This window comes from Pan paniscus, chromosome 7, assembly GCF_029289425.2.
Source record: "Pan paniscus chromosome 7, NHGRI_mPanPan1-v2.0_pri, whole genome shotgun sequence".
Classification (NCBI taxonomy): Eukaryota; Metazoa; Chordata; class Mammalia; order Primates; family Hominidae; genus Pan; species Pan paniscus.
The window spans coordinates 95386985-95411598 of NC_073256.2; the positions used below are offsets into that span (position 1 = coordinate 95386985).

The 24614-nt window shown below is 39.7% G+C and overlaps 1 protein-coding gene across 2 annotated transcripts in view; it reads left to right on the forward strand.

The window, feature by feature from the left end:
* The window catches only part of STMN2 (stathmin 2), a 55470-nt gene extending 36349 nt beyond the window's left edge, over positions 1–19121 (forward strand). For both annotated transcript variants that reach the window (XM_003831284.5, XM_034966265.3), the window contains exons 4-5: positions 7810–8001; positions 17777–19121. In XM_003831284.5, coding sequence (XP_003831332.1) covers positions 7810–8001; positions 17777–17836 — 252 coding nt within the window. In that variant the 3' untranslated portion in view covers positions 17837–19121. The remainder of the gene's footprint in view (positions 1–7809; positions 8002–17776) is intronic.
* Positions 19122–24614: the final 5493 nt, after the last annotated feature.

Below are 24614 nucleotides of genomic sequence, written 5' to 3' on the forward strand. Positions count from 1 at the left end.
TTTTCAAAAATACATACATGTTCCACCTGGCCCACGGGTTAGCAACATTTTCGTTGCCCTGGACCCATTTCCTTCCCAATAAGTTACAGGTTTGTGAAGATTCTACCTAGCAAACATATTACTTTTAAATAACTATTAATAAATTATCTTACCATGATTATAATCAAAGGAATCTGTAATTGCTGATTATTTCTGATTATTAAAAGATAAGCAGTATTGCACTAAATTGACATAATTCTAACTCAAAGTAAATATACAGATAGACATGGCTATAGATGTGAAATATGATTTCTGTTAGGGCTTTTTAAATTTAAAAACACTTACGAGTTCTCCTCCCTCCCCCACCCCTTAATACCTTGAAGGCCTCTTCGTGGGACTTCAGGGACCCCTTCAGGGAACTATGACCTAGGCTGTATTTGGGGGGCTTTCTGGGTTTATAGCTGGAAGGCTGCCACAGAGGCATCGCCACTTGGGCTCAGATTCACTTTGTGTTCAATGTTTTGGCAATGTCCCCACCTCCCCATTCCATCTGTTGACACTATTGCAGCACTGACCATCTGGTTACTAGGTTGGAGGATACTCCCTCGGGCTCCTTTGAACCAGAATTAGTGCTCCAGTGATTAGATAATAGAAGAAGCTTGTCATAAAAAGAATAAGCCCTTTCCCTGCTTTTTCTCCATTCTTTGATTATCGCTGGTAGTCAGTGATGATCATCTCTATGAGTCTATATCAATCTCATCAGGTCAGTTTGAACCTCATCTCTTGAAATCAAAGTTTCCATAATGCAACTGACCCACAAGGGTGAAATGACATGAACGCTTTAACCATCCATTTATCATTTATTCATTCATTCAACCAACATGTATTTAGCAAGAGGCAGCAGAGCTAGCATAACTATACATCCCAGTTGGCCCAGGACAACTCCAGCTAACTCTCGTTGTTTTGATACCATTATTAATTATTTCTCTTTACTCTCATAAGTGTTCCACTTTGGACAATCAATTACATGAGCATCCTTAGCAGGGCACAGTGTTTAAGGGCATCTTTAAAATATTGTCTTTAAGAACATGTGGTTAAGAGAATGTCTGTGTTCAAATCCTGGTTCCACCACTTAAAAGCTGTGTGACCTCAAGCAAGTGACTTAATCTCCGTATGTCCTCCTTTGTCAATCTGTAAAATGAGACTAGTAATAGAACTTACGGAGTTAGTGTGAGAATTGGAAGGTTACTCTACAATAAAGACATATAACCAGCATGGTAAAAGGGTTAGCAATTACTATGTGAAGAAGCATCCAGTTTCTGACCTCACAGAGATTATCTAGCAAATTCATGATTTTATAAAGAAAAGAAGTTTCTCATTAACAGAGACTGAAATGCTACCATACAATATACGTTGCTTTTTTTTTTTTTTTTTTTTTTTGAGACGGAGTCTCGCTCTGCCACTCAGGCTCAGGCTGGAGTGCAGTGGTGCCACCTTGGCTAATTGCAACCTCCACCTCCCAGGTTCAAGCAATTCTCCTGCTTCAGTCTCCCAAGTAGCTGGGATTATAGGCACCCACCACCACACCCAGCTAATTTTTATATTTTTAGTAGAGACAAGGTTTTGTCATGTTGGCCAGACTGGTCTCAAACTCCTGACCTCAGGTGATCCACCCACCTCAGCCTTCCGAAGTGCTGGGATTACAGGCATGAGCCACCATGCCCGGCCAATATTTTTAAATATTATAAAATATTCTTTATCAAATTGCATAGAAGAAAGGACAGTTTGATAGGTAATAGATATATAAATAGGTCAGGCCAACTAAAAGTGTCCTGAAAAAATTAATATTGTGAAAACAAAAGGATTTTAATGACATTGATAAAATCTCACCCTAAAAGAGATTAAATTAAAAATCACCCTACTTGAACCAGTCCAGTGAGATTTCATTAGCATGCTCTCATTACTGGCATAATCAGCTTCAAAGTCACTAAGCCTCTGAAAGGAAGATGTGTTGCTTATTCTTAATAAAATGGCATAAAAGTAGATCATTAGTCACCAAACATGATAGACTTACCTTTTCCATTTGTTGGCATCTCACATTGTAGATGGCAATTAAAATGGAATCCAGGGAAAGAGGGGGTGGTTTGTATAGCAATGGATTATGAAACAAAGTACTGGATTATTCACCGCTTGACATTCAGGAAACATTCTGCTCCTTACAGAATATGGCACGTGGGCCACAGAATCTTCTGTGTGCTACCTTCTCGGTGAAGAAGAGCACCCCCACGTTTCTTTTCCTAGGAGCTAACCACAGTAAACCCATTACACACTTTAGCAGAAGGGCTCATTCTAAAGGTCTTTGGATTTTAATCATTTTAAATTTCCTGTTATGCTTCAGGCTCTTCAACACAAAGTGAATATTGTACTCTTTGGTTTTACATAATTATATTCAATTGTCATATTTCAACAGGACATTATTTGTGACTTTAGATGGGTCGATAATGATTTTCATTGTCAGCAGCAAAGTCAATAATTACAGACACATCACCTAACCTACTTGTGTAAAAGCATTTTTGGTACTAGGAGATTTAGTGTCTGATCAACGGTCCTGGATAGCAAGTAATATATCCCCCAAATAATGAAAAGTGACAAGAAAATAAATATGTTTACTTCAGAAATAAATGGAAAAGTAGTGCTATCTAAAATGTAGTCTTAAGTCTCATCTGTGTACATAAAGTAAAATTAGTTTTATGTACTAGTTACTCAAATGTATCTTCCACTCCATTTGTATAGTAATTAAACTCTTACACTCAGTAATATACAAATTGGTAATTAACCTCTTTGCAAAATGTTAAAGTGTTCCTAAATGTACAGTAAGTCTCCTTCCCTGTCTCATTGTTTTTCGCTTCACGTACCTCTCATGTAATTATTTCAATGATTGAGTTCAGTGTGAGGAGGTTTATGCCTAGAAAAGGTGCTCACCAATAATGTGCCTCAGTTCCCATAATAGCAAGTTCGAGAAGGTTCTTTAGTCTCCCGGAACGTCACGTTGAACATCTCAGTTCTATATTTTGCCTTGACATTTGCATTATATCAGCTGATCATTGTCTTGCCCTAATTTTCCCTTTTAATATTTTAGTGACCTTCTATGTTAGGTACAGGTTATTTAGAAGTGTTCCTCCAAGGCCAGATACTTTTTCCTTGAACAATTTATTTTTAACAACTTTTAGCGATTTTCTCACTTCACCACCCTCCGTTTCATAAGTCCACACAATCACAATTCCTTTCTGCTAATCTGCACAGTCAAGATATAAAGTAAGAATACCTATTTGAACATGTAGTGAGAACCTTACTTCTCTGCCAAAAATGAAGGAAAATGCTGCCACTTTTGTATGTCACACATTTTTTATTCTACAGCCTCACTCATTTCCTGTCATGTTTTAGTGCAGTTTTCTGGACTAACTGCTTATTTTCTCATTGATTAAACTGCCTATTTGCTCATTGGAATTAGAACCAATTTTTTTCCTTGAGGGTCTGACTAGAAGATTAAACTATGTTCATGTGAGAATCAATTTCTACCTAAGAAATGAGTTAGAGGAGTTATGCGCAGCAATATCTATCTGGATGCTACACTGTGAAAAAGGAAGTGAAGTTATGCCTTTCTACCCCAATGGGGTAGCAGAGACCTCAGGAACTGAGGTAGATGCCCCCATGGTTATTAGCACCCCTGAAAAATTTGTTCAAAAATTGACTGCTGGACAGGTGTCGTGTTGCACGCCTGTAGTTCCAGCTATGCAGGAGGCTGAGGCAAGAGGATCTCTTGAGCCCAGGAATTTGAGGCTATAGTAAACTAAGGTCACACCACTATACTCTAGCCTGAGCAACAAAGCAAGACCCTGTCTCTAAATTAAAAAAAAAAATTGAATGCTTATGAATAGAGACTAATATAGGAAGTCATAAGTATTTCCTTGGGATAGAATGCTTTCCACCATAATTGACTTGACATCCTGTATTTTTGTATGTGTGGACTTAAGCTTTAAATATTTGAAACACAGACAATTATTAAGTCCTGCAAATGTGTGAGTTGAGATAATAGTGGATATAACATTCCCTTCCAGGGTGTAAGAAAAGGTACCACAGAAGTGAGCAGCCCTGAAGCACAGCCTGGCCCAGTTTGGCAGGTCTCTGTGAGTTAGCAGCAGACTCACGTGACCACACTCTGTGCTGCCTTCTGTTTCTGTTTCACCCCATTAATTGTGCTAAAGAAATGCACTTGACACCTATGCTGTGTAATCTCATTTAGCCCCAATAGCTACAAAAGTACTAACCCCATTAAATTGAGTCATTTCAAACTGAGCCAAATGTTGCACTCCAGTAAATGGAGTAGGCATTGGTTATAATGGGAATTCTCCATTATTCATAATGGAAACCACAGGAGTTTGTTCATGCAGATCAAATGTGTCCCACCAAGGCAAGAAGTATGGAAAAGTGGTGTTGCTGTATTACCTTGTAATTTCAAAGCCTTCCCGTCTGAATCTTATTTCCCTGCTGTTTCCTCTTGACTTTGGTTCTTTCACAAAGGAAAATTAAGAACACAAATATAAACATTAAGTTAAAACACAACTGAACAAAGTGCCAAACTTAATTGGAGCATCTGAAAATGAAACATTAGGCAGTTGCAGTGGCCTCTTGATAATAATTCACAGTAACTCTCTGTAAGCTGATCCTGTCTGAAGAGCAGCAGGCACAAGGCCCCTGGCCATGAAGTCCATCTCAAAGGGCCAGGCTCAGCAAAGCAGGATGCAAACCCAGGCTTCCCAAATACCAGGTTGGGGCTCATGTCACTGTGCCACAGGAGCTTCTGTAGAAAGGCTACTTGAAAAAAGTGGCCATTAAAAATCCAGGTGGATCCTATCTGGGGCAGTGTTGGAAACACTGATCTATGGGAGGAGGAGCAGGAAGGAATTGTTTAACCACTGAGCAGAAATGTTACATTGCTACCTGCCTTTAGCAGCTGTGGCTGATGGGTACCAGTAAGAAGAGCATTACCTAACAGTGTATTAAGATAGAAAAATGATTTTAAAGCACTGCACTTAGAAAATGTTGAAGTTTTACTTTGCTTTATTTTGATTTGTTTGGTTTGACTTTGTCTCCTGGAGCATCCTCCATGGATTTCTGTTCATTACAAGAGAAACTTAGGGCTCTAACCCAGTTCCTAATTCTTGGACACACTGCACCCTTGTTTTGTGATAATCCAGCCTTCTTCCTCGAGAAGGTTTGCTGGACTGGAGGTTACATGTATTGAATTTTCTAAAGTGAAGGTGCAAAGCTGTCTCCGCTTATTTCTTTGTGGTGCTCACTTCACTGTGAGATTTCCTATCGATACAGCCCAAGTCAGTGGGCATGCATGAGGTGGGGATGAGGGAGTTAGGAAGGACTTGGACTCTCATCAACCATCAGGATCCCTGAATCCACTAACTGTTCATATCAAAGAAGTTTGAACAAATACTTCACACACACGAAATTGCCAAAATTTTACATTTGAGTTGTTATACCAGTAAGTCCAGTTGCCATCATCTCCTTGTCACAAGTGTCTTAAATTTTGCTTTTGATAATAATGATTACCACTCATTCAGTACTAACTTACTTGATATTAGACACTGCATTAAATACCTTGCAAACATTATTTTGTTTGATCCTGACAACCATATGAGATAGATACTATTCTTATCCATATACAAAAAAATTAATTTCATGAAGACTTTTCCCAGAGAGAGAAACTTTAAATATTTACACACACACCTCTCTCCCTGTAACAATTCCATAGTCCTGATAACAGCAAATAAGCAAAGTCTGTGTAGGATGCTTTACCAACAGTCCCACCTAGAGGCAGGAGAGTGAACCAGCTAGAAAATATTTTATTCATATTTCTTCCAGAAAGGCTCCATTGGAGTTTGAACTCTATTTATGTTATAATTTTCTTATTATTTTTGTATTGGTTTTCCTGAAACCAATACAAAGTAAGAAAGCATTGGTTCCACTAAAAATGTCCTAAAACCAGCCAAGCACAGTGGCTCACACCTATAATCCCAGTACTTTGGGAGGCCGAGGCGGGCGGATCACTTAAGCCAGGAGTTCAAGACTAGCCTGGCCAACATGACGAAACCCCATCTCTACTAAAAATACAAAATTAGCAGGGTGTGGTAGCACACACCTGTAATCTCAGCTACTCAGGAAGCTGAGACATGAGAATCGCTTGAACCTCAGAGGCAGAGATTACCGTGAGCAGAGATCACGCCACTGTACTTCTGCCTGGGTGACAGAGCGAGACTCTATCCAAAAAAAATAAACACATAAATAGTAAAATGTCCTGAAACCATTATGGGGTTAAAGCAAGAGGCAGGGCTGGTTCCCAGGATTTTCTGTCTAATCTCCAGTGAGCCACAGACCTATTCCTGATCAACTTGAGAATAAACACATCAGTAAAGATGTGTAAGGCTGTCTGACTTTCCCATTTCTGTAGAATTTTATTTGAAGAGAAGTTTCTCCTTTCTCCAGGCCCCATATTGTTTATACAAAAAGACCTTTCCAGTAAATGTCCACAACCACTACCATCAACTAAAATGTTTTCCCACTAATGCTTTCAATGGTAATCAGTATTTAACAGGGCACTTAGGATTATTTTTTGATCAACCATTGTTTAGATATTCCCACTTATAATTACTCCTGTGAAGGATCGCCTCGGGGCATCAGCTGATCCTGAGAAATTATCCAGAAGCCATGAGTGTGTAATAATTTAGTCTTAAACCTAAATAGGTCAGTACTGGGTGGGACTTTTCTCAGCTGCATAATGGGGAGAATAAAAAGAATATGGAAAGAAGTTATGTAACACATCCTGGGTCACAAACAGAGGTAAGACTTGAACACAGGCCTGACATCAAAGCCCGTGCCAGTATGACTTACAAAAGGTAGGCTGGACTACCTGCATTTGAGTCACTAGTGATGCTTATCACTGGGCCTCACCAAAGAACCTTGGAATCAGAATCTTTGGAGGTAGATGCCAGGCACCTGCATTGTTATCAAGTGCTCCAGTGATTACCATTCACTGTACAGAGCCAAACAGCCTCTTGATGCTGGAAGAAAATTACAGTGCTCAAAGTGCAGGGCAGGGTGTACATCTGGATCTAAATCACTGAGCAACCACAGGGTTTCAAGAGAGGGTCAAAACAAGGACTTTCTGCTCTCTGTGGCCAAGGGGACACTAAGTTTGCACTGTTCTCAGATCTCCAAAGAGACTTTGGTGTATGGGGGATAGGGAGGGGGGATGGGGGTGTGAAATAAAAGGAGAAAGTGAATTTGATTATTTGATTGATGAAAATTGAAAAGCTTATTGTAGGGCCTAGCCTACAGTTGATGAAAAAACAATGGATCAGGAAGAAGATCAGAACTTGTCTCAGTCCTCAACTGTTTTCCTCAGGCTTTGGTTGAATATTGCCATCCTGTAATTCATTATAGCATTTTCTGTTGCATAAATGCTTAGCAACAAAGTCTTTTTTTAAAAAAATTTGTAACTCCTCAATGAGGATTAAATGCTTCTTCTTCTAAGACAGTCTGAAATATACTCACAGCTGAAAATTCAGCTAACCGCATTTCCCAACTAGCCACATTCTATAGAAAACTGTAAGCCATGCAGATGAGTACAGACTTGACAATAGTGCTCAAGGCTGGGAGTACTATTCATCTGAAAAGAACGCTCCCTCCAATTGGTGGGCCGTTATTCTGCTAGGTTTGTGTTTGGATAATTATAAGATGGCTGTTTTTCTTCCCCAGTCTCAGGAGGCCCAGGTGCTGAAACAATTGGCAGAGAAGAGGGAACACGAGCGAGAAGTCCTTCAGAAGGCTTTGGAGGAGAACAACAACTTCAGCAAGATGGCGGAGGAAAAGCTGATCCTGAAAATGGAACAAATTAAGGAAAACCGTGAGGCTAATCTAGCTGCTATTATTGAACGTCTGCAGGAAAAGGTAATCTCAGCAGAGTCCTGAGCAGATGGATATATTCATATGCAGCACAGCTGGTTGAACTTTCATATGCCTGAGCACAGAGACGAAGTCAAAATTTGCTGCAGGTGTGAGGACAACTAACTCCCATGGGCAGGGTCTCACAGTGTAGCATTGAGTTAGCAGGAGGTGCAACATGGTAGAGAAATGGGAATCCAACATGAAAGCTGGAATTTTGTCAAATTTTCCCATGGTGAGTGGATTCAGGGAGGCTGATTCATGCTTTTGAAATGTGTAAGACTTCTATACAAGCCTCAAGAGGCAATCTGTAGGAAAAATGTTACATTGGAAATATTAATGTCTGTATATTATATTGATATAAAGTATAAATAACATTTGATTTAATATTTGTTTAATATATGATATTAAATATATATTTAATTAAAATATTAAATTAGAAAAATATATTTGCCAGAAAAGGCCAGGGTATTTATGAACACTGGTAAGCCCATTCTAGGGTATAATAGCATCACATGGGACCATAGCAAAGATTAGCTCATAGGGGATGTTTCATCCAGTTCTGGTACCAGTTCTGGTATCCTGGTGCCCTTCTCTTCAACAACCTAAACATATATTCATTCCCATGAGTCAGGAGGAGCTGTGCTGGAGTTCTTCTGAAAAATGCTGTCTTTCACTTTTGTACTCTCTATGCTGTCTCCCACCTATCCCCTCAAAAAACCTTTCCTTTGAAAATAAACAGTATAGCTGTGAGTAGTTTAGCTGTGTCCATTTCCAGAAATTGGAATAAGCATTGAGAAATGGGATGTTTGAGAAAGACGCCTCAATCCTTTTCCGAGCAGTCAGTCACCCTTCCCGCCAGTAGCAAGTGCCTTTGTGTGATAGGCATTGGAGATGCAGAGCAAAACAGGAGTGTGCCTGTCTTCAGAGCCCTGAGGGTTTAATCAGATGGGCCTCCTGTTTTCTGACTATTTCTCAGAGTTTCATGTCTTCTGTTAGAGATGGCCCTTCTCATCTAAGGTTCAAAAAACTTTATCCTGAAGTTCTGATGATTCTGTTTTCATTCTCAGTCTCTGACTGCAAATATCCAGCTAGAAACAAAGGAAATCAGGCATGAAAACTTTTAAAGATATAATTGCATGGAGATCTTCATTTGTGTTCTTGAGGAATTTTTGAAAGCATTGCTGGGGAAGGGTGTGTGGGCTCTGATGCAGCAGTAAGACACTGAGGCTCTCAGAGGTCCGTGGACGAGTACTGCTGACTTGGGCAAGAGCCGGAATAGTTACCTAATGCCTTATCCGAAACATGAAAGTTCGGATTAAATTTGTATTTATAAGCTAGTGTTTTTATACTCTCAGAACAATGTCATTGCATTTCACCCAAGTGAGTCAAGTCACGATTTGGAAGAGGCAACAGAATTTGGCTCTCTCCAGGTGATTTATGGCAGTATAGGAACACATGTTTTACTCAGATACAGGAGAGCAAAGTTCCATTTGCTAAAGTTTACTCCCCTGACCTTGAACCAGTCAGTCTTCCTCCATCTGCCACCACTTTGCACTTCTCTAGAGAACTAAGGATGTTCCTGCTTGACCAGTGCTCCTAACACGGACAGCAGAGGGCCACTGTGTGATCTCTTCGAGATCACTGTGACTCAACCTTCATCTCACGTCCTAGGCCCTAAAAAAATTAAGTGAAGTTGCTAGGAACGGTACCTGCTGATCTTATTGCAGCATTCTCAATTAGGCCTCAATGCAAGATTTATATCACTGGCAGTCCTGGAGCATTTTTGTTTTTCAAATTACACATACCCAAACACAGGGCATAGCCTCCTTTTTTGTTTGTTTGTTTTTTTGAGTCTCCACCGGTAGCCCAGGCTGGAGTGCAGTGGCACGATCTCAGCTCACTGCAACCTCTGCCTCCTGGGTTCAAGTGATTCTCATGTCTCAGCCTCCCAAGTAGCTGAGATTACAGGCATATACCACCATGCCCAGCTAATTTTTGTATTTTTAGTAGAGACAGGGTTTTGCCGTGTTGGCCAAGCTGGTCTCAAACTCCTGACCTCAAGTGATCCACCCACCTCGGCCTCCCAAAGTGCTGGGATTACAGGTGTGAGCCACCGTGCCCAGCCAGGGCATATCCTTCTTGATTTCAATTGTAAAATAGTTCAAAAAATTTCCATATTTTATCTAATATTTCCAGAAGTGCTAGCTTTTAACGGACCATTTTTTTCCTCTGTGTGTTTTTTTCTCTTCACCCAGCCCAGCCACGCTCAGCTCATTTTTGTACTCTTTCCACTCCCAACCAAATTTAGTGCCCTCCCCCATACATACATACATGTACATCTGCACACCACTTTTCCTGCAAATAATCAACCCAAAGAGTGCTTAAAATTCCTGACATCAACCCACAGAATCTCCAAGGATGGGACCCAGCATCCATACATTTTGAAAACTCTCCATATAGTTCCAATATGCAGCCAGATTTGAGAACTAGTGGTTCGTAGCCTGTTCTGATTTAAATCTCAGCTGTCAGCAGTCTATCCCATGTCACATAATGCAGCCCAGAGAAATTCTAGGACCACATTTTTTTCTGGTATTTCATAGCTAATGAGGTGCTTTTCAAATCTAATAGGATCTTTGGCCAGTGTCAGTCAAGATCTTTTATCTCCTCAATAAAAAGGAAATACCATATTTACTTTGATTTGATGTATATCACATAGGTGGATTTAATACAAAATTGTGGTTTACATATTGTGAATGTGTTTGTGTATACTAAAACTACTTTGCTTTTTCCTAAAATAAGACAAAGTTTTATATTAGAAGTAATATTTAGCATTTTGTTTGAATGAAGTTACTCCTATTAAATTAGAAATTTAAAAGAGGGTCAGTAATAACAGTAAAGCCAAAAGGCATGACACTGCCATCATAACATAAGCTGCTCTGAAATCTACCATATCAAAAGATAATTATGCTGGGTATGGTGGCTCACACCTGTAATCCCAGCACTTTGGGAGGCCAAGGCAAGAGAATTGCTTGAAGCCAGGGGTTCGAGACCAGCCTGGGAAATATAATGATACCTTGCCTCAAACAAAAATTCAAAAATTAGCCAGCAGTGGTGGCACACTTGTAAAAATGCCTGTAGTCATAGCTACTTCAGAGGCTGAGATGAAAGGATTGCTTGGGCCAAGGAGTTCGAGACTGCACTCCAACCTGGGAAATATTGTGCCACTGCACTCCAACCTGGGAAACAGAACAAGACCCTGTCTCTAAAATAAAAAGAAAAAAAAACATGACCACTTCTGAAACGACACCTATCAATGAGTTAATCATTCAATGAATATGTATTGAGTCCCTACTATATGCTTAGGAACCTTTGTAATATCATTACCAACCATGTCTTTCCCAATACAGACAATACAAAATTCAGCAATAAATAATATAGCACCAACAATTAGAGAATAAGACAACATGTAGTATGGTCCAATATAGACAGTAAATACAAAGACACTGAATAATATCAGTAAAAGTAAATTCACATCAAGGTCACTACACCATGCGCCCACCCTTATGATAGCCCTCACTGGCCCTATCAATTAAGCAAGAGACATGATACAACTCTGTGCAAGCTTTTCCACAATCTGCCTACCATTCAGCACTCAGTCTCTCTTCCCCTCAATTAAGAGAATTGAGCATTCAAGCATATTTTCACCATGATGCCCATAATGGTATCTTCAATGTCACTGACTGATAAATTCCCAGAAACCCCTCAGAGCCCCAGCCATGTTAGCTCAAAGCCTTTAGCTAAAACTGAAGCCTAAAGCAAAAGCAGCCCTGGCTGCACTTTGGAATCTACTGGACAGTTCTTTAAGGGATTCTGATTTAATGTCTGGAATAGGGCCAAGAACCTTGTATTATTTTAAAGGCTCACTAGTAGGCTCTAATATTTAGCCGTGGTTGAGAACCACTGTGCTAAATGTTTCTTAAATATGCTTTGTGATGTCACCATAAATTATATTTTAGTATTTTTTGTCTTTGTTGCATAAGTGTTCTTTCTTCCTCCAAAGAAGAATGTTACACTCATTTCTTATTTCAGTTTCCTGTTTTCATAGCACCTCATCTTAACACTCCAGGCTATTATATAGAAAAGAATCAAATGTGGAGAAGGCTGTGGGAGAAGGGATGCCTGTGCCACAAAGGCCTGCATTAGGCTGACCTATTGATGTCATATCCAGGACTCAAAAGACTAGTCTGTGGATTATGACTGGTGAAGTTAAAAATGTTCTTATTCTTAGAGTGGTATGAGAAGTAGAAAGAGAGAGAAACAGAGAAGGGGAGGAGAGGGGAAGAGAGGAAGAGGAGAGAAAGGAAAGAGAGAGGGGGAAACACCTGTTCTTGACATACAGGAATGATTCAAGACACTTTCTTCCTCCCCTGATGTGTCCCTTTCTCCCCTAACACACTATGCAACATCCTGCAGAAAATTCACCACCTGACCCTTTTAGGAACCCTGAGTAGTAGGAGCGCCAAATGACCCAATCAAGAATTGCAGTGAGACAGTTAGTTTTGAAAAATCAGTTAAAGCAGGTATAATCATTTTAACAACAATACATCTATTCACTAAACATATAATTTTAATGTCAAATATTTACGTGTAAACTTATTGACCAATCTTTTGATGTAGTTGGGCCCAATACCTTTTCCAAAAATTGATCAGTTAATGGGGGTTCTATGGGGGTTTCTTTTCTTGCCATTATTCACACTTATGTCACATTAGCTATGATTTGCAGTTTTAATTTCTTTAAAATTGAGTAGGGACTAAAGACATCTGCAAAATAACCTGGATATAGACTTTTTACAACTTTTCCATAGCTTTTATAGTTGACTCACCCAGTCAACTTCACTTTCTCACGTATTTCCAAAGGTTTCTCTCCACCCTCACAATTTTCCATTAATGTAGTACTTAATTAAATTAGATAGTTAAATTTTCAAATGCAAATTGCTAAACAGGTGTGGAAATACCATTGGCTATAATCAAGCATATAACACAACCAGTTGAGAAGGAAAGTATGTGGCGATATTAGGGAAGAGCCCTTTCCTCTCAAGCAATTCAGCATTTAGGAACCATCAGACAGCAGGACGATGGAAGGAACAGAGAGGGTTAACATGGCAAGTTACTGAAGAGGACTTCTACTGAATCTTGTTGAATTCCCCCACTTAATCCAGATTGTATCATATCTTCTTTCTTTTGTAATTCTACCATATCATCTTAGTCAATGCCAAGACTTCTGAGCTCATAACATGGTAACAAATACCAAAGGAGCTTTCAGTATTGTTTAGAAAGGAGAGAAGCAAGTAACCCAGACAAACTTGACAACTGCTTTCCCCTATCCAACCATGAAGTACAGTACTTAGGAAATAAAAGAAATTGTTTCACTATAATTCATCATTTCACTTCTAATATCTAGAAAATGTCAAATGAAAATATTATAGCCATATTTTAGTGGCAATAGTAGCACATAATATGATGCAACTTAAAATGATAAAAATATTTTCAGGGAATAAGATTCTATGATTCTTTCCCTAAGAGGTAATTTTGATAATATGTACCTGTTTTGTAAATGTCAATAGTCTTGGGGATACAGGTGGTGTTTGGTTACATGGAAAAGTTCCTTAGTGGTGATTTCTGAGATTTTAGTGCACCCAATACCCAAGCAGTGTACACTGTACCCAATATGTAGTCTTTCATCCCTCGCCCCCACTCCCAACCTTCCCCCTCAAGTCTCTAAAGTCCATTATATCACTCTTATATCTTTGCATACTCATAGCTTAGCTCCCACTTATAAGTGAGAACATATGATAGTTAGTGCTCAATTCCTGAGTTACTTCACTTAGAATAATGGCCTCCAGCTCCACCCAAGTTGCTGCAAAAGACACTATTTAGTTCCTTTTTATGGCTGAGTAGTATTACATGGCGTATATATACCACATTTTATTTATCCACTTGTTGGTCAATGGACACTTACGTTAGTTCCATATCTTTGTAATTTCAAGTTGTGCTGCTATAAGCATGCATGAGCCTGTGTCTTTTTCATATAATTACTTCTTTTCCTTTGGGTAGGTACCCAGTAGTGGGATTGCTGGATCAAATGATAGTTCTACTTTCAGTTCTTTATGTTTCCCATAGTGGTCATACTAATTTACATTCCCATCAACAGTGTAAAAGTGTTCCCTTTTCATCACACCCATGCCAACACCTATTGTTTTTTGACTTTTTAATTACGGCCATTCTTGCAGGAGTAAGGTGGTATTTCATTGTGGTTTTAATTTGCATTTCCCTGATGTTGACAATATTTAACTCTTTAGTTATAGATTTCAGCTATTATCAATTTACACCTATTGCATTCTTCTCATCTTTTGTTTTCTTGTGATTCTGATGCACAAATATCATTTGTGCAACCACTTAGTACTGAACATGTCTGATGAACACTTACTATTGAACATGTCTGATGAATGAATAATGAAATAGGAAAAGGGATTAAAACTAGCCTTTATTAATTGTTTGCTATAGGCCAGACATTTTTGGATGTACTATCACATTTCATCCAAACAACAACCTAAAAGAAAATACTGTGATTATCCCCATTTCACATCTAAGGAACCTGGTCTTTAGGAAGATTAAGTCATTTGGCCAAGATCACAAGTAGACCACAGAGACTAGATTTGAATGCAAGTCTGCTTGACTCCAAACCTTTTTACTATCTGCCTATGACCCCTGATCACCAACATCTCAATGTATGAACATGTGCTTTCTTAGCTCACACAACTCACTCCTGACCCCTCTTTTATATTGCAAGTGCATAGTCATTAGTAAAAAGAAGGATTTTTGATGATACTGACCTCATCTTGAATTTAATTAGGCTCATATGACAGAATTCCATAGATGGAATTGACATCCTAGGTCATATAGTCCAAGTCCTTGTTTATATTTGATACCTAGTGAGATTAAAGGGACATTAAAAAGTAAAGAAAGAAAAGACCCTATATTTCTTACCTTCCAGTAGAGAAATCTTTCTATGAAATCAGAGGAAAGAATTAGAGGACCAGAATTTTTCCTAAAATCAACTTTCATACATCTTTTTTCATATAAAAGGCATAGTTGCATACAATGCTAAAATATTGTATTACATTTCCTTTATATTGATGGGAGGAAGGGGGTAAATTACAGAAAACATTGTAAGTTTAGATATGCTTGGGCCTCTGACAGTGCCTAGCAAATATCAGGAGCTCAATAATGAAATAAATATTATCAAAGAGTAGTCTTCTTGATGATCCTTCTCTGAGTATTACAACTGCCTTAGGAACCTCTAGATTCAAGGTCTAGTAATTGCAGACAGTGAGCTGATAAGAAAAACAGACTGTGTGGGAAATTACATGCTTCCTGCATGACTGCCTTTTGTTCTCCCACATTTTGATATAAAGTCACATTAACAGTTCATGAGTAAATATTCGATAATGTGAATGTAAAGTGTTCAAATAATAGAGTGACTAAAATGCCTGAAAACAAATAATTTTTAATTAGAAACTCATAATTATTTATTTTCTCTTTTTCCACATTATCTCAAGCTCACAAATTATATTTATTCTTTCCTATGGCAAAATCCATTTTGTTAACACTAATTTTGAGTTTAACAAGAAGTGTACTCCAAAGTAGCCTAATAATACTAATTATAATGTTTCCTGCTATGTTATCAATTTGAATTTATATGAATCTTTAGACTTGAGGCTTCTTTTTCCTAGCATAGTGATGGTCTGGGCTTTTTCTCAATTTTTGCCAGAGCTCAGCTCTCACTAATTAGTTTCTTTCTGCATGAGAAAAAGATTTTGCTTCATCTTTTTCCTTATAATAGCAGAACAAAAAGAAGAATCAGCTGCATCCATGCTAATTTCCCCTGTGACATTTCCAAACAGGATTTGATTTCTCTATGCATGCCTTTTTCCTTCTCTTCATGGTTTTTGAACATATACAAAAGCTCATTTAAACCAATTAAATAAAATTGTTTTTAATCTCTTTCTCTAGAGTCAACTTCCTGCTTACTCCAACTCTGTATCTTTGAAGGAAGTATAGGGTGGTCTATGCCTTTTTTCTCCCAGAATCTACACTTGAAAAGACACATTTTTCCACGCAACTATAAAATGTTCTCCTCACTCAACATTGAAATTGTATAGCAGTGATTAAGAGAGTGAGCTGTAGAGCCAGGTTCCCTGGGTTTAAATCCCACTTGTTAGTATCATGAAGATGGGCAAGTTACTTACCCTTCCTGTGTTTCAGTTTCTTCATCTGCAAAATGGGGACAATAATAGAATGTCCACTATAAGATTATTGTGAGGATTAAGGGAATTAATACAGGTGAAACCTGTACTGATGCAGGTCTGTTACACATTAAGTGCCTAATAAATATTCAGTATTATAATATAAAGAACCCTATAAGTGTAGACTCCTTGAGATTAATAGAGTTTAATGATAAGTTTTACTTTATAGCTGGTCAAGTTTATTTCTTCTGAACTAAAAGAATCTATAGAGTCTCAATTTCTGGAGCTTCAGAGGGAAGGAGAGAAGCAATGTAAGCAACATTCTACAGAAATATAAATAATACTACTAATAATTAGCATCTTAAAATTTCAATTCAATGAACATTTATTTAGCACTTATGATATATGCAAGACAGTTTGATTTTAGTCATCTGATGTATACCCACATACTAAAAAATACTGATTTTAGTCATCTGATGTATAGCCACGTACTAAAAAATACTTCCTCCATCAGTTCCCTCCTCAAGAAGTTCAGTTCCCAACCCAAGGCTAGTACCTTGGTTCCTTATGTAAATAAACATCCACCAATTACATGCTATCTGCAAAGCACTCTGCTAGGCCCTGCAAATGGAAAAAAAAAAATGATAAAACATAGTCCAGGCCCTCAATGAGCTTACAGTCAAATATAATAGAGGAGACAAGAACAGAGAGGCTCATAATACAAGCTAGAATAAAATGACTGCCGAATAAAAGAAAAGATTTATGCAGGTGTTCAAATGGAAAGTGAGATAAGTTTGCAGGTTAGTCTTTGCAGTCTCATAAAAATCTTTATGGAGAAAAGGACAATGGTCATAGGGCTTAAAGAGTAAGTTTATAATCCTGACCAGTGGAGATGAAAGACTAGCATTGAAAATTGCATGACAAGACAATTCCATTAAATTGAAACATCAAGTGTGTGTAGGAAAAGATGGGGGTTATGACTGGAAACGTCACTTGGACTGCAATTATGAAGGGCCTTGACAAACAGGTCAAGAGTTTAAGAAGCAGTATAGAAAGTCTTCGTCCTGGATCTAGCCTTCCCAGAGTGTCCATCAGGATTATAAAGTCCTTAAAATATTAGTCAAAAGGAACGACATCATTAGAAATGATAGAGAAACAATAATGTGATGTTTTATTACCTTTCTCTGGATTTATACTCTGATCCTAATATTCAAAATTATCCTAACAACATGAACTTTTGGTCATAGTTTTAAACAAAAACAGTGTTAAATATATATTTTTAAAACACGATAAGTCTTGTAAGATCTTTTCTAACATGACATTTTGCAGGGCCCATATTTTCCTCTCTTCTGAAATAGGAAAAATTCGTAAAAGTAGACACCAAACTGGGTTACTTCTAGTCAAGCTCATGGTACGCAAAGGACCAGACAAAAAGGGCCTGTGACATTTCTTCTTCCTTTTGTGTTTTTTAGGAGAGGCATGCTGCGGAGGTGCGCAGGAACAAGGAACTCCAGGTTGAACTGTCTGGCTGAAGCAAGGGAGGGTCTGGCACGCCCCACCAATAGTAAATCCCCCTGCCTATATTATAATGGATCATGCGATATCAGGATGGGGAATGTATGACATGGTTTAAAAAGAACTCATTATAAAAAAAAAACAAAAAAAATCAAAAATTAAAAAAAATCAATGCGGTCTCTTTGCAGAATGTTTTGCTTGATGTTTAAAAAATACCTTGGATCTTATTTTGTAAATACTTACATTTTTGTTAAAAAATACAAGTATTGCATTATGCAAGTTATTTCATAATCTTACATGTCCTGTAACAGGCTTTTGATGTTGTGTCTTTCCACTCAAATGAATTTGCTAGGTCTGTTCTTTTTGAAGCTCCCCATGTCTAACTCCATTCCAAAAGAAAAATGAGGTCAGTAGACAGTCTATGGTGCTAGAAACCCACCATTGCCTAATGACCTAGAAGGCTTTGTTGTCTCTGAGCTTGACTAAGACCATACCTAGACCACAGGTATTATGACTCCACATGAACCTTCACATTTGTTCGCTCATAATCTACTTACTGCCTAAAAACTACAAAACCAGGCTAAGAAATACCACCAGTCATAGCATTTACTTCTGCTTCTCCTGGATTATGTGCTACAAATGTGCTTTGGCTTTAGAAAGGGATGGATGAGAAGACAGACCTGAGACCAATCTGGGTAGAAGCAAAAAGTTGAACCTTTTAAAGTGCTGAACACAAATCCAAATTCGAATGGTTCAAGCAGCCGTGAAATCGCTCTTCATAAAGTGGGCTTAATTCTCTAGTTTAAGTTCTTTTGATGGAATGAATTAATTAATGTGTCAGGTGGCTTATTTGTGGATGCCATGATTGATGATGTTCATTTTAAGCTCTTACCTATAGTACAAGTACATGATGCTACTGAATATTTTTCCACTTGGAAACTGTGAGCTGGTTGTTGCATTAAAACACACATACAAACAAAATCAAAAACACTGCGGACTTTCACTCAAGCTGGTCTTTCTTCCCCAGTGTAAGGCAATCCTGCCTACTAACAACACCAACAACAAAACACTCCATCTGTGAAGCTGACGCAGTTAAGGGGGCTAGGCAGGGCATTTGTGCCAACTAAGAATCACCAGATACCCACCATAAGTACCTATCGCAGTTTTGAAGTCGTTTCTCCCCAACTCCCAACTCCTGAAGGTTGCTGCCTGCATATTTACTCTTCATTAGTGCTATTTTCCTGTATGTCATTGTGAGCAAGCTGTGATTAATAAAGAATTGGAGTTCTGTGAACTAATAAAGGTTTGGTCTATTCTCTTGCCTCTTCATGTGTCTGACCCTGGAGTTCAGATTTTAAAAGGGCAGCCACTGAATTAGACAATCTCACAAGCAAAGAGATAATAAGGAGAGTTTGAAGGAAACCAGTGCCCTGCTGAGTCATTTCCCTTTGGGAACAGCAGGCCGCATCTCTTTTCTCTTGCCCTCTGATGAGCCAACACTGTGGGAGAGGTCTTCAATCTGCTCCCTTTAAAAACATACAGGACTGAACAAGATACCACAAAATTCAGACTGATAATTCTGAGGAAGTGAGCCCTTTTCAAAACATTGAAGGTTCCTGGCATTATCTCAAGTTCTCCCCTGTGGCCCACAGAACGCCTCCCCCAGCCTAGGCCGTCTGTTAAGATGTGATCCCTGATGTACTGCTGAATTTTGTACTGCCAATAAACACACTGCACACATGGGCGCAGCAGGGTCCTGTCAGTGACCCAAATGGATCTTACAGGACCAAAGGAACCACATCCAGTTTTAGCAGAAAATCATAAATAATTGAAACCACACAGATTTGTGAATAAGTACAGTGGGCTATGGTCCATAGGAGCTCTAACAAGCCAAGTTCAGGGTTGTGGCCACCTGGTCTCTATTTTGAATATCCTTTAATATTTGTGGGAATCTAATACTGCTACAAACAATGCCTGAGCTTGATGTGAAACACATGAGCTTCCAATGAGCATGAAATGAGTTGTCTCTTCATACTGGTTTTATATAGCTTAGTTTGGAAAACATTACCCGAATTACTCATTGGGTCAGACCCTATGATAAGCCCTGGAAACATGAACATGAATGACCACAAGAAGCTCATAGTCCAGTAGCTTATTTGGGCCCCAAAACAGCAAACATGATATGTTGGTCAGCCCTCTGCAGCATATTTGGGGAAAATGGATCATTTCTAAGAAGTTTCTGAAATATTAGAAATATTTGACAAACTTCTCATAGTACTTTGTATGAGAACTGAAACTGCTGACCAGTCCAGCTGCCTAATCTCAAAGATGAAGAAGCAGGCCGGGCACGGTGGCTCATGCCTGTAATCCCAACACTTTGGGAGGCCAGGGCAGGCAGATCACTTGAAGGGAGGAGTTCGAGACCAGCCTGGGAAACAAGGTGAAATATCTTTCTACAAAAAAAATACAAAAAGTAGCCAGGCATGCTGGGGAGTAACTGTAGTCTCAGCTACTTGAAAGGATGAGATAGGAGAATGACCTGAGCCTGGGGAGATCAAGGCTGCAGTGAGCTGAGAATACACCGCTGCACTCCAGCCTGGGTGACAGAACGAGACCATGTCTCAAAAAAAAAAAAAAAAAAAAAAGAAAGCGAAAAAGCAGAGGAGGGAAAGGTGAGTGGTTGGCTCCAGACCACAGTGCCCACATCTCATGACTTCTTCCCTTATTTGAGGTCCTCAGAAGAACATCTCCAAGTTGGGTGCAGCATATACTGCTTGGGTGGTGGGTGTACCAAACTCTCACAAATAACCACGAAAGTACTTACTCATGTAACCAAATACCACCTGTTTCCCAAAAACCTATAGAAATAAAAAAGCAAAAAACATTTTAAAAGAAAAATAAATAAATAAAAGAGCATAATTCACAATGGGGGGAAAAAAGAACACCTCCAAACCTTCCAGACCAGTGAGGCCAGGGGGCCTCAAATGTCAGTGTGCTTCCAAGTTATGTGAAGGGCTTGTTAAAAAGAGATTGCTGAGTCCTGCCTCCAGAGCTTTGGATTCCTGAGGTCTCTGGAAGCCTGAAAATGTGCATTTCTAACATATTCCCAGAAGATGCTAATACTGCTTGTCTGCAGCCCTCACTTGAGAAGCCCTGCTGTCAACAATGCAACTGATCCAGGTGTGTGGATTCTCTGTGGCTGCCACACTGAGGGAATCCGTTTCAATCAGGGCATGTTCCACTGGAGGCAGGGCAAGAAGAGAAATGCATTCACTCTTATTCAAAAAAGTTCGGGGGTGGGAGGATGCAGAGGAATCCAGAAAAAAGCAAGATAAACAGCTGTGCCTTGCAGGATAATAAAACAATGGAAGCAATCGTGCAGCCAGGGGCTGGGATAGAGCTAAGGTGGAAGCAGAGTACCAATGACTCGGCATCTCTCACACAACATGATTTCAGTAAGGATCAAAAATCTGAAGACGCTCCCCACCTTTTAACAGATGAACTGAGTGCTTTTTGCAAGGATTTGCCATTCTGTGAATTACCCAGTTTGTTAGCCTGGTTCCAGTTACAGATATTTTGTTTGTTTGTTTGTTTGTTTGTTTGTTTGTTTGTTTTTACAGAGTCTTGGCTTCTTCAGTACTGTGTTTAAATTCCGTAAATGTCTTTGAAATGTTCTGTGAAAATTCACAAAGTTCCATTAGTTTGATGATTCACCCTCCTCCCCTATCTCTTCTACACCCAAAAATGTATGGAACAACTGAATGTTGACAAAGGTCATTCTCTTTTCTAGCAAGAGTCTCGCCTTTGTGCTCTTCATCAGCCTTCACAACACCTGAGAGGAGAAAACAATGGGGGAAAAAGTGCTAATAGGCATATTGTGGCCCATCTACCCTCCTCCTACTGAGGGAGAGGATGAAAAGGGGGAGACATGACTTCTGTGGCTTTAGCAGCCAAATAACACATCATCTCTCTGTTCCCAGCCCCTGGACAAGACATCCTTGACGTCTAATCAGGCAGTTTGCTGAAACTGCTAAGGCAAGCACAGAGCCCAGAACAAAGCTAAGGCCCCCAAGCTCCCCCACATTACCTGAGTCATCTTGGATTCCTCACTGTCCCCCACCACCCACCTCCAGTTCAATATCAAATGGTGTCAATTTGACCTCCACACTGTCCTGCAGTCCTTGCTTCTTTTCTACTTCCAGAACCACCGTCTAGTTTGGGTCCTGGTAGACACTTGCAGCAGCCTTCTAACAAGTCTCCTTTGCTCCAGTCCACAGCCCCCACACATAGTGACCAAGTCTCTCCAGAACTCTACTGCCCGTCCCCTCTATCTGCAGAATGCAATCTGCACTCCTCTACATGACATTAAAGTGTTCCACCATCTCTCTTTCCTCAAGAACACTACTCTCGGCCAGGCACCATGGCTCACACTTGTAATCCCAGCACTTTGGGAGGCCGAGGCGGGAGAATCACTTGAGCCCAAGAGTTCAAGACTAGCCTGAGCAACATAGCGAAAACTTGTTTCTATGAAAAGTTTAAAAATTAGCTGGCCAGGTATGGTGGCTCACACCTGTAATCCCGGCATTGTGGGAGGCCGAGACAGGTGGATCACCTGAGCTCAGGAGTTCAAGACCAACCTGGCCAACATGGTGAAACCCCAAGTCTATTAGAAAAAAAAATTAGCTGGTCATGGTGGCATGCACCTGTAGTCTCAGCTGCTCAAGAGGCTGAGGCAGGAAGATCGCTTGGGCCCAGGTTGTCGAGGCTGCAGGGAGACATGGTTGTGCCACCACAATTCAGCCTGGGCAACACAGAGAGATCCTGTCTCAAAAAAAAAACAAAAAACAAACACTACTCTCATTGAACCCCAAACAGTTCACTCTGACGTGCCAATGACATGACATTTCAGGCTTCCACACACACATTGTACTCTGTATAAAATTATCTTCACTACAGTATAACAGGAAAGGCTAAGTCAGGCTGTCATAAAACCCCCAAATCTCAGTAAATTAGAACCACAAAGGTTTATTTCCTACTCCTGCTACATGTCCAACCTGCTCACTGTGGATTCTTCTCTATGTTGTGCCTCACTCTGGAGCCAAATGCAATGGAGCTGCCTCTATCTGGAATGTTGCTGGTCACTGTGGAAGAGGGAACGTACATGCATGGCAAATCACGCGCAGGTTCTCTTAAAGCTTCTACCCAGAAGTAGCACACATCACATCTCATTGGCCAAAGCAAGTGATATGATCCCATTTAACTCTAAATAGGGAGAAAAGTGCAGTCTCATCATAAGTTCAGGAGGAAAGTCAGAAATATTTATTTGATGAGTCATAACAATGACTGTCACCCCACTGGTCACTAAATATTCAGCTCACTCTCCTTCCTCCATGCAAAGTACACTCACATTGTCCCCAAGATATAAAACCTCCAAGTATCATTTGGTCATGGCATCAAGTTCAATGTCTTGGGTAATATACAGTTCTTTCTCTCTCTCTCCCTCTCTCTCTCTCTCTCTCTCACACACACACACACACACACACACACATTTAGACATGGGTTCTTTCGACCTGAGAAACAAATAAATTAAAAAGACAAGTCATCATTCCCTGAATATTCAATATGTAATGGCAAAATGGGACAGGATAATCACAATAAATATGCTCATTCTAAAGGATAAGAATGGGAGCAACACCACATTTACTGATCATATAAATTCTGGCACTCCACTGGCCAGACATTGTGAGGCCCTCTACCATTGAGAGAGGGCACATTCCTTGACTCTGTCTCCATTATGCTCCCAGAGAGGAGCTCCTCAGTCCAATGTTCTTCATGGCTCTTGGCTCTGTTCTCTAAGCAAATCTTCCTATTTCTTTATTCTCCTTGGTCACATTACAAGGACATTGAGAAATATGCCTCCTTGGAATCTGAATCTCCTTGGAAGCAGATTTCTCGGCCTGTTTGCTGTCCACCAAACCTGGGGACCCAGGAGTCATTAAGTTTTTACTGATCACTATATTGGTTTAGATCCTAGCAGGAAACAGAAGGCACAGTAAAAAGGAGTAAATAATGAGAATTGAATGACAATTATATTAAAAGGGTTTGTTTTAGTACATTTTGTGTTGCTGTAAAGGAATACTTGAGACTGAGTAACTTCTAAAGAAAAGAAGTGCATTTGGCTCACAATTCTCCAGGATGCACAAGCATAGTATCAGCATCTGCTCAGTTTCTGATGGGGCCTCAGGAAGCTTTCACTCACGGCAGAAGGCATGAAGGCAAAGGGGGAGCAGGCATGTTACATGGTGAGAGAAAGAGCAAGAGAGAGCCCCCCAGGCCCTTTTAAACAACCAGTTCACACATGAACTAATAGAGCAAGAACTCTCTCATTACCATGAAGAGGGCACCAAGCCATTCATGAGGGATCCACCCTGATGACTCAAACACCTCCTGCCAGGCCCTACCTCGAACACTGGGGATCACATTTTAACATGAGATCCGGAGGGGACAAACATCCAAACTATATCAGGGTGTTGGCAGATTAAGAGAAACCAACAAAGGATGATGAAGCACTGCCTGACGAGAAGTTATGACCTTTAGGAGAGGAACTCAGCCTCCAACAAATGCAGCCTAGCAAGGAAGGATTTGGGAATAAATATCTAAATATCTTTCTTCCCTCACCCTTCAATCTCTAGCCAAGGTCTCACACTGGCCAAATCCAACCAGAAATTAGAGGGCAAGGGATCCCAGTTGTCCTGTGTGTAGAACTCAGCCTCTGAGGCCAAGCAGGATGAAGAA